This window comes from Amblyomma maculatum, chromosome 1 (assembly GCF_055883805.1).
Source record: "Amblyomma maculatum isolate TAMU_Amacu chromosome 1, ASM5588380v1, whole genome shotgun sequence".
Classification (NCBI taxonomy): Eukaryota; Metazoa; Arthropoda; class Arachnida; order Ixodida; family Ixodidae; genus Amblyomma; species Amblyomma maculatum.
Genome location: NC_139344.1, coordinates 259,517,932 through 259,531,566, shown reverse-complemented (window position 1 = coordinate 259,531,566; position 13,635 = coordinate 259,517,932). Strand labels below are relative to the sequence as shown.

At 47.8% G+C, this 13,635-nt stretch overlaps 1 protein-coding gene across 1 annotated transcript in view; it reads right to left on the bottom strand.

Annotated features, from left to right (window-relative positions):
* Vmat (Vesicular monoamine transporter) overlaps positions 1–13,279 on the bottom strand; it is a 28,589-nt gene extending 15,310 nt beyond the window's left edge. Inside the window, exons 1-5 of the mRNA XM_084608833.1 lie at positions 13,136–13,279; positions 12,682–13,056; positions 12,363–12,629; positions 11,828–12,156; positions 11,584–11,767 (exon numbers count right to left, since the gene is read on the bottom strand). Coding sequence (XP_084464959.1) covers positions 11,584–11,767; positions 11,828–12,156; positions 12,363–12,629; positions 12,682–13,056; positions 13,136–13,241 — 1,261 coding nt within the window. The 5' untranslated portion in view covers positions 13,242–13,279. The remainder of the gene's footprint in view (positions 1–11,583; positions 11,768–11,827; positions 12,157–12,362; positions 12,630–12,681; positions 13,057–13,135) is intronic.
* Between the last annotated feature and the right edge of the window lie 356 nt (positions 13,280–13,635).

The following is a 13,635-nucleotide window of genomic DNA, read 5'->3' as shown; positions in this document are numbered from 1 at the left end:
TGCGCGCACGCAGTTAATGTGCGTTAACGGTGCGGGATTATATGTAAAGAAGTGTTAGTATTTGCGTGAAATATCGCGCAGCACACGCTTTCTGGGTCTCATACTCTCCCAAGTGAGCGGCCTTCACCTCCGTCGACATCGTAAAAGCGTCGCGATTGTTATTTTTAATTCTCTTTATTTCGTGATTGTTGCTGCTTTTAGTCGCCGCTCTCGCGAATAAAGCAGGTTGTTTCTAAATCTGGCCACGAGACAAGGGCACAGACGTGGCCACTGCGAATGCATCTCGAAAAGGATGACACTGCGCACAATTTGTGAGCTGCCTACGCAAGAATTGTATATACAGAGCGTGGCAGTAAGGTTTGGAGGGGGTGTATGCGCGTGCAATGCACGCGTCATGTTCGAAATGAATGATCCATATAAAAGGAAGATGTGGAGACGAGATTGCGAGAAGGATATTGCTGCCGAACCCACGCAAAGACGCGTGCTTCGTGCGTATTCCGCCTCGGGCACTAGCAACTTCAAGTAAATAACACTTGGAGCAGACCGCTATGCCAGGCAGCCATAAATATCCGCTACATTCAGATTGTATGACTTAAAATATGCGCAAAATTGAAAAGATGTGCGTTAGGTGAGTTTCCCCCGACATGGGCGAACAGTAACTGGCGCCCAGACAGCCAAGCTCGGAATGAAAAGAGATATAGCCTGCCCAAAAAAGGGGAACGATGATTCGAGTGTTAATTGGGCGCGGGCTAGTGACGCTGTCTGTGTGCATTCCCATGGTGTAAGACGGTTCCTACCCAGTCATGTACTCAGCCATTGTTCTTACAGCCTGCCTTTAACGAGAGTACTGCTTGGCAAAATTTGGTTTCTTTTTTCCCCGAAGCAAGCCTTCATTTCTTCTTGATAATTCGAGTGAGTGAGTGAGTGAGTGAGTGAGTGAGTGAGTGAGTGAGTGAGTGAGTGAGTGAGTGAGTGAGTGAGTGAGTGAGTGAGTGAGTGAGTGAGTGAGTGAGTGAGTGAGTGAGTGAGTGAGTGAGTGAGTGAGTGAGTGAGTGAGTGAGTGAGTGAGTGAGTGAGTGAGTGAGTGAGTGAGTGAGTGAGTGAGTGAGTGAGCGAGCGAGCGAGCGAGCCTGTGAAACTCTGGTATAGTCTCTCTTCTTGGTTAATCTCAACCAGCAAGAATCCATGATGGGATTTAACACATGCTTGTTCACTGAATCAGGCTAAAGGTCTAGTAAATTGTCTGTAATTATGTTATAAAATTTGCCTGAAGCTATCGCTGCAGAATTCGGCATTTTATTTATTTTTTTTTTTTTTTTTTTTTTGCGGAATTCAGTGCGGATGAGCTTTATTTGCCTCGATTTTTTGCCTCAATCTTTAAATTGTGAGACACCCCCGAGATGAAAATTCCAGACTATAAAGATTCTCTTGCAGCAAACATGACACTGCCGGAGATCCAGTATTCTGTGCCATTCTCAATCTTTGGATATTACACAGGATGTTACGCCGCGTGTAATTTTTTCCCCTTACAGGTGATGTTTGTCTCAGTAAACGCGGTCGTCGACAGCTGTCTGCCCTGCATGCTTTTCATTGTATAGTTTCGCCACTCTTGAACTCTTGAGGCGGTAAAAAAAAAAAAAAAGAGAGAAAAACTGTCGCGCGGCAAATGGCAGGATCCCTGAGAGCCTGATGAAAATTTTCAGGACTTTCACACTTACGTCAACCCCTTTCCTCCCGAATTATACACAACTGCGTGGAAGCGCCATTTTACCAGCATTGCAAACGGCGACTAGAAGGGGGGTTCAAGCTGGTGGCAAGAAACGCAGTCTAGTCAGAAGTGTTAGCGACAAGGCCGACGAGTTGAGGCTTAGTGCTCAAGAACCCTAAAGTGGGCACCTCTTGACCGGGTTTCTTAGAAGCGAAAAGGCGATCACAGTCGCCTGCCTGGAAACCTTCCGTGCTAGCCCTCGTGCGTTAAGTGTTTCGAAAAGAATTTGCACAGACCTCCTCTCGCCGGTCCGAGTAGAGGAGTGCGTCTGTCGCAACTCGCTCAGGGTTCTTCGGCGGTTGAGCGCGCACGCGCGGTTCGTGATTTCCGCCAGGGAGACCACCGCCGTCACCGAGAATCACCCAGCCCTCGTTGTGTATTAACTCTATGACCGCAACGCGCTGTGAGCGCGAAGCCATGCCAGGTGAGCAGAACACTCCTCTCACCTCCTTGCATGTGTTTCCCCATTCGTGGTTTTTATTTTACACCCGTACGTGAGCGGGACGTTCGCTCGCTACGCCGGTTGTATTGAGTGCTGTTCTCTTGCCGTGTGCTCGAGCACAATAAGCCCTGTTCGAGTACGTAACTCAGTGTTTGTCGCCTCTGGCCCGAACCCGCCGCAGTGGCTACTTCTCGTACCGCGGGTTGGGTTCACAGCTCTGTCTGCTCGGGCTAGCACGCCAGGGCTAGAAGGCGACTTTAGTGTCGCCTTGCGACTTGCGAGAATAACCCCCATAATATTATTCAACCCCCCCCCCCCCCCCCCATTAATATACAAACCGAATCTAAATCCAAGCACATGCCAATCCGCGAATCACACAAGCACAACAAAGGGCAGAACTAGCTAGGGACCATAGCGGAACAGAAAGTCACTAATGTTTAGACAGCCACTATAGCAACTCACTGGCTGATAACAGTGCCGACACCTTGCACTAAGTCACAGGTGTGAAATCAGCAGTCGAGAACTTGTATTGTCGCGCGAAACATTGACTACAGTGTAGAATGACGCAACAGCTGCTTAAAAATATTCGGTCACTGTAGTACACCTGTTCTACTGCCGACTTTCAATGTTTTCATCTTTTCATTTTTTTTTTTCCAGCAAGCAAATTCATTGAGCAATACTTCCGTGATATAATAATGCTGTTTGCGTGAAGTCCCAGTTAAACGGACTACAGATCACGACATAAAGCTAACCTATAGTATATACATATTAGGTTTCAAGGATTTCAAGTATGCAGACTACATCAGAAACCTTCATTCCCAATTGACTGTCGTCTCTTATGAGATGCATCACAGGTCTTTCTTACGCCTCCTTTTGTTCCTATATATATATATATATATATATATATATATATATATATATTCCGTGAAATTAACAACCATAATAACGATCATATCTCGCAAAACATGCTGATTAATGAAAATAAGCTTCCCCAAATGCAAATGTAAAGCATTAGGATATCTCACGCGCTTCGACCCATCGCACTAGTTATCTTGACGACATGGCACTAGAATAGGTGACATCATACCGATACCTAGGTGTTCACATAACAAGCGGTATAACATGGTCTTTTCATCTTAGTTAACAATGCCAACCGCTTCTTTGGTCACCTTCGACGTAATTAACAAACAGGTTACATTACTAATTTCTGTGCTTATCCAAGTAAACATTAAAAAAAGACATAAAGTACCATCCCCAACGCTTTCCTTGGCCTCGCCGACTGTTGGCTTCTTTCTTTCTCTATAAATCGTTAGTTCATACTGTTAGAATATGCTGCGTCTATTTGGGATCCCAGCACGAATCAGAACCCTCCAATTTATCATCATCATCATCGTCGTCGTCAGCCTGACTATACCCACTGCAGGGCGAAGGCCTCTCCCATATTTCTCCACTTAACCCGGTTCTGTGCTAGTTGCATCCACTTGACCCCTGCGAACTTCTTATTCTCATCCGCCTACCTAACTTTCTGCCGCCCTCTGCTACGCTTTCCTTCCATTGGAATACAGTTTGTTACCCTCAGCGACCATCGGTTATCCTCTCTTCGCACTACATGTCCTGCCCATGTCCATTTCTTCTTCTTAATTTCCACTAGAATGTCGGTAAGTTGAGTTATTTCTCTGACCCACTGTGCACGCTTCCTATATCTTAATGTTACCCCTACCAATGTTACCCCTACCATGTTTCAGCCCCATAGGTGAGTACAGGCAAGATGCAACTGTTGTATACTTTCCTCTTGAGTGATACCGGTAAGCTGCTATCATAATCTGCGAGTGCTTGCCAAATGCGCTCCATCCCAATCTTATTCTTCTTGATATTTCCTTTTCATGGTCCGGATCTGCGGTTACTACCTATCCTAAGTAGACATATTCGCCTACTACTTCGAGTGCTTCGCTACATAACGTAAACTGCTGTTCCTTCCCGAGGCTGTTGAACATTACCTTAATCTTCTGCATATTGATTTTCAAGCCTACCTTTCTACTTTTCCTGTGTAGGTCACCAATCATTATTTGCAGTTCATCTCCTGAGTTACCTAGCAAGGCAATGTCATCAGCAAATCGCAGATTACTGAGGTATTCTCCATCTACCCTTATCCCTAACTCCTCCCATTCCAAGTCTCTGAATACTTCCTCTAATTAATTCAAAATAATAAATAAATGCGTTCAAAATCTTTTTCCCAACATTTCTTGGCATGGCCCCAAGGAAGGCTTGCAATTCAGCCCTGCGACGAAAGTATGTTGTGAGAAGTTGAACGCTTTAATTTATCTCTCCTCGAAGCGCATTTGTATTTGCGTTGTTTAATTATCTAATAAAACGCTCATCCTCGCTCGTGTAATGTTTTTTTCAAGGCTTGCTATGATGCGCGTGAATTCCGGCAATGCTTCCAAGCAGAAAAGCAGTGGACGTACGGCACTGCCGCTGCAAGCCGCCCAAGCGTCGTAAAACATTGTAACAAAAGCTTTTTGTTCGCTCCAATGCAGTACACGAACAAGGCGGCGAGACGGAAGCGACAATGGCTGCTTCCTGCATTGTGAAATAATGCAAGAAAACATGTGCTCTTGGCGCCCACGAAATAAACTATAGATATTTTTAATTCCCTTTTTCGTCGACATACAGCGCTTATCTAGATTTTTTTTATATGTTCAGACAGCGAGATCTAAAGTTGTTCACGAAATTGTGACCCAGTTTTATTGTCGAGTAGTTACAAAAGTGACAACGTGCGCTAAACGTTTACCCTTAAGTTGAAAGCGGGAAAGAAAATAACTTTTCATGCAAAATACCTAGCTTCACGCACACCTCGATAGGCCGAAGTTTCTGAACTACTACATATTGCCTAATATTATGGAGACCAGCAAGAAAAAAGAAGTCATGCCAGAAAACATTAGAAACATTATATCATCGGAAAGTATTCTTATTGTCGTTTTCAGGCTGTACCAAAAGAAAATAGTATATTACTACTCCGATAAATGATAACATGTCAAATACAATTCGCGGCTTTCTTCATAGTTCGTGTCATATGGTTTAAACTCGCTCCATCTAGAACAAGTTTTCGTATGTGGCTTAGTATAATATATTACTGCAACGGCCGATATTGCTAGCGTACTTTTTTATAAACGCGCCTTTATTTTTCCCTGCACCTATAAAGCGAAGAGTGATCCTTGCAGACTCAATATGTATGGAGTGCACTAAATTTATCTATAAATGCTTTTGCGCCAGAAAAAGAAATTTTTGAGGAAAATTGAACCCTGAGAAAAAGAATTGGCACTCTTATGCCACTTATATCAAGCAACAATTTTTTGAAAATAAAGAACCATAAAATAAGGCGTAAACAAGAGTTTCCCAAGAATACGTAGCATTGGTATCTTACAAAAAGGAGATTAATTATATTCATTACAAAAAGATGTGGGGACGACCAGTCTACATCTCCGAGCCATCTCATGAAAAGGCTCTTCCGACTTTAAAGAGAAAATCGGCGTGTAAAAGAGAAAAAAAAAATGTATAATATTGCTTTTCTTTTCACGATTCGTTTCCTCTGTTTTGTATACTGTTTAAAGTGTACTACGAGGAGGTTGTTTCTTTTTGACAAAGTGTATTATAAACACCACTCCTGATTAATGCTTTCCGTTAAAGCCAGCAGTCCTTTGCACAAAAACAAAAAAAAAAAAACGAATCTAGCAACACAGTTTCAGCGCAGCGCGATCTGCTGCCTTGATTGGCTGCTTCGGAAACCGAGCTGCGCCCGCGTAAGTACACACATGCACGGGCTCATCTGCATACACACGCATGGCTACCTGTGGAAGCGGTTCACATTGGTAGAGCGCATTAAGCTCGAGCTACAATTTTAAAATACGGGTGAAACCACATTACCTCGCAACTACTGGATTGGATGCGGCGGCACGAAAGGCGTTGCCAGCGCATCCTGTGGAACCACGCGATCGGAAGTTTCGATATCAGCGTCACGACCGTAAAGCTTCGAGTGCGCCGGGATTGGTCCTCCTATGCATGAGGGAAGCTACAATGCAAAATTGAAGTTGCATGTCAAATATCCACTTGAGAACGGGCACCGGCAGGTGGACAGGTCGAAGGGAGAGAGAAAACTATACCCTTGCACAAATCCACAACAGCGCTGGGAGTCTATGAAGGCAACACAAACGGGTAGGCCGCGAGAAAAATTGGCACGCTTGTGAGAGGGCCGCACGCGTGCATTCTCGTGCCACGCTCCCTAAAGAAGAGATGCTCAGTGAGTGTTCATAGCGCTTACCGTATGAACAGGCAGGTGCGTATGCTATAGACGGGCTTGATGTGTTACCTATGTTTTTGCCAGAAAAATTACCGTTATAGGCCGTAAAATAGTACATGCCCGCACGCATCAAAAAGCATAGGCCAGTGGGATATTAAAACTTTAGTTACATTTTAACGTGAGATATAATTAACGGGATGTAGGAGAAAGGACAACCGCATGTTGACGGAGAGGTCCCAACCAAAGACAGGCCTCCGCATGCGCTGTAACGCACTGCACCTACAGACACCAACTGACCCCCTCTTTTTTTTTTTTTTTTTCATCACGGGCCACAGAGGCCACGCTCCACCTCTATTTCAGTCAAAGCGGTGACAACTTGTCTTTTTTGACAAGGACATTATGATTTAGAATGGACTGCGGGAATACTTTTAAACCCCATAATTCTCGGCGAATCCAGCTGCTGCCGGAGAAACAACACAGTCACGAAAAGGCAGGTGATATAATTTTACTGGGAACAGTTACTGCATTGTCCCCAGTGTCCCTTTTAGCTGACCGTCCCACGTTAGACGTATGTGCGTACCACACGGCTCAACTGCTCTCCCCATATATATTATATGCAGGAAAACGAAGCGAACCCTAAAGCCGAAGCCCATTGAGATGTTCGCGGTAGGGTGCCGTTTCCTGACTTCAGCCGAACAAGGACGTGAAAGGGAATAGCGGCGCCGTTGTGAATGTTTGTGCAATACGCATTTCTTGCGTGTCGTCCACGCCACGGGATGACCAAAGTAAATCCGTACGTGCGGCAGACCTCTTTCACTTCTGTGTTATCATTCCGCGGGCTGACAACGAAGGCATGGTGCTCGCGCGCAAATGTACAGTCATTGACAAAAGTTTAGGGTCGACGGGGTTTTGCTTCTGACCTACACCTTACGGTTTGGCTTGGTTTGATTCGGTGGGTTTAACGTTCCAAAGCGACTCAGGCTATGAGAGACGCCGTAGTGGAGGACTCCGGAAATTTCGACCACCTGAGATTCTTTATCGTGCACTGACATCGTACAGCACATGGCCGCCTTGCTTTTCGCCTCCAACGGTAAGCGGCCGCCGAGGCCGGGATTCGATCCCGCGTCCTTGGGCACAGTAGTCGAGCGCCGTAACCACTGCACCATCCCGGCGGGGTGGTGCATCTTATGGCTCGTAAAGCATTCCCTATCTACCAAATCACATGAAGACAAGAGGACTGAAGGTAAGATTTCATCATTTCGGCGCAATTGACGCAGCTATCACCCCACTGCATGCTAGAGGAAAACCGTCGAATGCGAGGGATATGCCGGTTGCCACGTGATGGGCCCGAGTCCGACACAATTTCTAACTGTCGACAACCAGCTGCGTTACAGCATTTGTACGAAATCGTTGTCGTGCAGCCAACAACTGCATCATCGCGCGCACACATCCCCAGCCTTCCTGCGTAAAACCGCGTAGAATTTATTGTCGCCGAATGAAATGGTTTTGCATACTGAGCTAATGTTGGAGGCAAAAGCAGGCGGCCCTACCGCACTGGTTTCTGAAAACATGTATTATTTGGGACTCTTTTAAACTGCAGTGTAAGTCATCCTGACCGACTAAAAATTAAATAAATAAAAAGAAGAAGCGCCCGACGGTGACCGGCGTATATCCGAGAATGGTGCAACATGTAATGTCACAACACTGGTGGTACGCTGTGTTTCGGATTACCTTTTCATCCTTCTTCTTATAAAGTGGTCTCATTCTCAATGTCTTCTCCTTTGATGGACCGCCACTATATATTTGCTCGACAAAAATACGGTGGTAAAAATGTGTGCACAGGCAGTTTTGCGAACATACTTTCGAAAGCGGTTTGAGGTTTAAACGTCTTTTTAGAGGCCGCGGTAAGCACTTAGGACATTGGGGCATGCCAAGACTGAGGCCGTCAACAGTTTTGTTTTGCTTCTTTTTCTTTTTATTTGTTACCGCAAAAACGTCTTATGCTCGTAGCTCTCAGGGTCATAGTCCTCTACAGGCAATAAAGGTAAGAATACGGCTTCAAATGTGGCAACTTGCCAGTCAGACACCTTTGATGGTTTGAACCCGGTTGTTAAAGCCGTATGCATTGCTTCCTCGGGGTTTTCGTGTATAGCATTCCTAGACCCGCCGTAGCGCGCATCATACAGGGTAATCTCACTCTTGCTCACCACGAAAATCACTTAAAAAAAAAAATGGGGGGGGGGGGGGGGTGTTTGAAAAGATTGCGTGACGCTCTCTCAGCTTTTGTTCTGTACATGAGGTTTTGGTTCTGAATATTAGCCGCGACTGCGCGTTACACGCGCCCAAAGCAAAATTAACTTGACATACGCAATCATTTCTTCGCACTGCGAACATACACAAGAGACTCGTGGAGCTTGCTGACCACTTTCTGGCTAAATACGCTTCGTGGCTCTACGCGACTACAAAAATGTCAACTCGTTTCGCCATTTATCCCTGTAACGGAAATTCACCTCGTTTCTTACCGGGCGTCCATTGAAGAAGCATCGCGGAGACTCAACGGCGTTTTGTCGCCCAGCACAACTTCGCGGGTTTAACCTCTAGCCGATGCGGCCACAGGAGTAATGTGAAAACTTCTGCGCAAAGAGATTTCCCAATCTGGCGGAAAACTACGCGAAACTAGACCGTGCAAAAACGCGCGTGTAATCGCATTCGATGTTTTCCCCGGTAAATGATTATTGTCAACACTAGCCTTAAAGCCTGCTCAGCTCGACGCTAAAACATGTCGCTTTTTTCTTCCGTCACGCTAGAGAATGAGTTAGTAGAAGTCCCGAGGAACGGAATTGAGCCTAGCGTAAAAACCTTGGAGTGGAAGGTGCAACTATGCCTGTCTCGAGGCACGCGATTATCAAGTTTTGTTACATGTACGAGTGCTGTATGTATATATATATATATATATATATATATATATATATATATATATATATATATATATATATATATATATATATATATATATATATATATATATATATATATATATATATGCCACCGAAAGAAGTTGAGTGACATTCGACGGTGATGCCGAACTGGTCTCAGGGGCACTTCAGTGAACCCATGGGGAGAAGAGAATTCATGGAAACTACCTATTGGGTCAATACACACTGCTTGCGCGACTCGCACAACTGTTGGATGGCACCCAACATCAGCTTCTAACGTCTTCGAGCTGCTTACATGACTCTACGCACATGTGAGCAATATCGCAGTTGCGTGGTAGAGAACATGTAGCGCGACTTCGATTTGCCAATTTTGTGCAGCTACACTCTGAGCTCTCCAAGCGCTTCCAGTGACTCTGTTCAAGCGACACGAATGGGGCCCACCTACCGACAAAATGTGTCGCACTTGGCGTCTCCACGAATGCCTAGAATATAAAGCGTTTCACAAGCTGCCGCCCTACACGTCGACTGTTTCGGCCAGTGCCAGCGTGATATCCTGCCCGCTGCCAGCCTTTCGCGAAGCCGGCGTGGAATCCGGTTGTGCCCGCATAAAATCGTACAACAGGTCGACAGAATCATTCATCGTATCGCGTCATCAATCATCACTCACGCGCCTTAAAAGCACACAAAAAAAAGACAACGATAAAAAAAAAGCAGAATTTTGAGAACCTCACAAAATATTTTACGCTCTGTAGTATCTAAATAAATGATACATCCATTCTGATCACATGAAGCTACAACGCAATTCGCAAAGTAATGGAAATTGACAGAAGAGCTTCATTCTTCTAAGAATGACGGTCACCTCAACGGCCGTAGTCACATTTCTGCCATGCTACGGTACTAATTCTGTGACTTAAAGTAGAAGTCAGTGTTTGGGAAGGTTTAGAAATTTAATCACCTGTGCAAGGTATAGAAAGCATTTACTGTTTCTATTTGTTTCCAAGAATGGTCTTCATGCAACAGCACTGCATGAACCATGCTAGTTGCACAGAACCATTATCGCGTAAAGCATACTTGGCAATCCACCCGTCTTGCCTTAGTGACAAAACTGAATTTGCGAAGGGGAACGCACTCGGGATCACGAAAGACGTAATTCGTGATACTTTTCAGCGAAGTCGTAGTAACCAATAAAACAAAGCAGCAGACTTCAATTTTCGAGGTTACGTGGTACATCTAGTGTACGAAGCATGGACTAATAGCTTGCCGACAGTCAATCTCATGAATGGCATGCAAAATTCTTCCTATCGGAGAAAAAACGATTCGTTACTATTCATGTGCTTACTTTGTCGTAATATAGGAAGTAACACATTCTGTGAGGCCAACTAGCTGTTGCTTAAAAATGGGCGTTGAATGTAAATACTTAGGCTGTGAAGCATGTGACACATATACGATATTTAGTTCGAGGCGACATAGCAAGATTTCGAAGCCATTTAAATCGTTATACTTCCAGCCCAGCTAAATAAGGGACATACATGGACTTCAGCGCGAAAAAGAAAATATAGCAAAGCTCCTCGTTAAGCCCGGATGCTATTTCCACGTATCGTGAGCGAGAATATAAGTTCCGGACTACCGGTGACGCCTTAGTTTACATAACATCTAGGTAGTAATTTGTGTTTGATGGCATTCGGAAAAGGAGAGACGCACGGGCTGTATGATAGCGATGACTGCTGAGAGCGAACAAATACGCGCGATCGGCTAAACTCGCGTTGTGTGCTGCAAGCAAGATTTGTGAGAGCTGCATTACTAACTCCAAAATTCGTATCAGCCTTATTGCATCCAAAGACGAGCCTAAATATCCACTGGTGACCGACATATCAAGCAAGTGTACAAAAATAGGCTGCCAGCCATTTTGTTCTCCTGAAAGCTTCAGCATCGAGTTAAAGGATAAGTATAAGGAGAGAGCGCGCCCTCACATGAACGAAACGAGGCGACAGGCACCGCCTTTGTTCACTGTGCCATCAAGGGCTTGAGAAGGACAAGCCATTGATGGCAGCGGGACTTGGAGGGCGGTGCGTGGGCGCCCTCCAGCCACTGCATGGATGGAGCGCACCCGCTCCACTTCGCCCAACGGCGAGTCACTTACCGAGAACGAAGCCGATGCAAAAGGCAGTATCTCCAATGGCGTACACGCTGCCGTACACGGACGAATGGCGAATGTCCACGAGGTAGCCCAGCATGGGCATCATCGAGGAATCAACCATGCCGATGGCGAACCCAATGCCAGCGTTCGGTGCAATCAAGTGATTCACGTTCTTCGCCATAGGGATCTGCAAGCAACAGGAAGTTTTAGGAGAGCGCGGTAGCAAAGCTCGTGAGCGCCAACTTACGCAAACCAGGCAGACGGCGATTATGAAGAGCCCCATCATCGAAGATAACCAACGGCCCATCCTGTGGCCCATGGGACCGAAGAGGTTCGTGCCAATCAGGTAGGAGATACTGGCCGGTAGGAAGACGGCGCCCTGCTGCCAGCGAGGTGCCTGCATGGTGTCCATCAGCCAAAGCGGCAGCGAGGGCTCTAGCACGGCGATTCCCATGTTGGCGAATGTGATGGCTCCTGCCGCCGCCAGTATATACGGGTCCTGAGCGAGAGCCTTTAGCGAGGCTCCCTGCTCGATGTCAAGCCGCATCCGGGGCCTTAGCACCACCAACTGCAATACTGAGACAAGCGAACGTGGAAAAGGACAAAGAGGAAGGAAGCTTCACAACAATATAGCAATCACCAGCTCCTGAACGGGTAAAATCCCATGCCACTGGTTGGCAATCCAGGAGGGACACCCCGGTGATCTCAATCGATCGCCATTAGAGGCCATTCCTGCAGCATGGGATTGTGCCTGTTCGATGGCACAAGTTCTCATTACTTACGGCCGTCGAGCAACGCTATGGCAGCGAGCACGAGGAACGGAGCGCTCTTGCTGACGAACTCATACATGACTCCGCCGAACGGCGGTCCGATCATGACGCCCAGGGCAAGGCCACCCATGGCGATGGCCATGGCGTTGCCTCGCTCTCGGTCGTCCGGATACTTTTCTGCCAGCATGCCCATGCCAGCCACGCTGGTGCATGCCGAGCCCACGCCTTGGAGAGTGCGCGCGAAGAACAGCGTGCCGTAGTTGGTTCCGGCCGCGAAAACTGCGTAAAAACAGGGGTCAGTGCGGCACGTGGGGCGCCTCGTGTGACTCACCGAGCGTCGAGACGAACATGATGAGGAATCCTGCGAACATGGGCAACGAGTAGCCCACGCGGTTCGTCAGCGGTCCCACGACCGGATTGACGAGCGCCTGGACAACTGGCTTGGAGGCGAACATGACTCCAACCTCGACGTTCTCGTTGCTGAGCAGGTCGTGACGCGTCTTCATTTCTTGCGGGCTGAGCGTAGAGGCCGTGGTTCCAGGCTCTGGCGTAGTGGGCGTCGGCGGCACCAGGGTGCGGCCGGGCACTTCCCAGCCGTTGGTGTCCGGTGTTCCGCGCAGTAGGAGCGTGGGTCCGCCATCGGCGGCGCTGTCGTTCTTGTCCGCGGGCCGGTGCAGTTCGTACAGGAAGTTGGGGATGATGGGCACTGCAGGGAGGCGCATCGATCGGCGGGCTCGAATCGATAGGGCGTGCCCCCTCCTTCCCACCCATGTACACACACTCACCGACGGTGGTGAGCAGCATGTTGTCGAGCAGCAGGGCCACGGCCACGATGAGTAGCACGAGGCGCCTCGAGTCCCGCCAGCCGCGAACCACGTCCAGCAGGTGCATGCCGATCGATCAGGCCCACCGAGCTCGCAACAGGTGCGCCGCAACAGGTGCGCGCGCTCACGCCGGCCTGCCCCACGGGACGCTGTCGGCGACTGAGCCCCGAGGGGGCCCACGGCCCCGGGCCCTTCGTCGCCGAAGAGGGCGACATCTGCCGGCGCCGGCCCCCTCCAATCGAACGCCGGCTCCGGCCCCCCGCGGCCTCGGGCCCCGGGCTGCCGCCCTCCGGACTAGCAAGCGGCGGAAGACACTCGGCATGCACGGACACCCACTCACTGAACCAGCGGGGACAGGCTACGGCAAAGCACCGACGATGCACGAGGTCTCATTCGCTGATCAGCCACAGAGGTTGGGCCAATCGATTGGAGGTACTCCGGTCATGGAGCGCTTCCCGAAA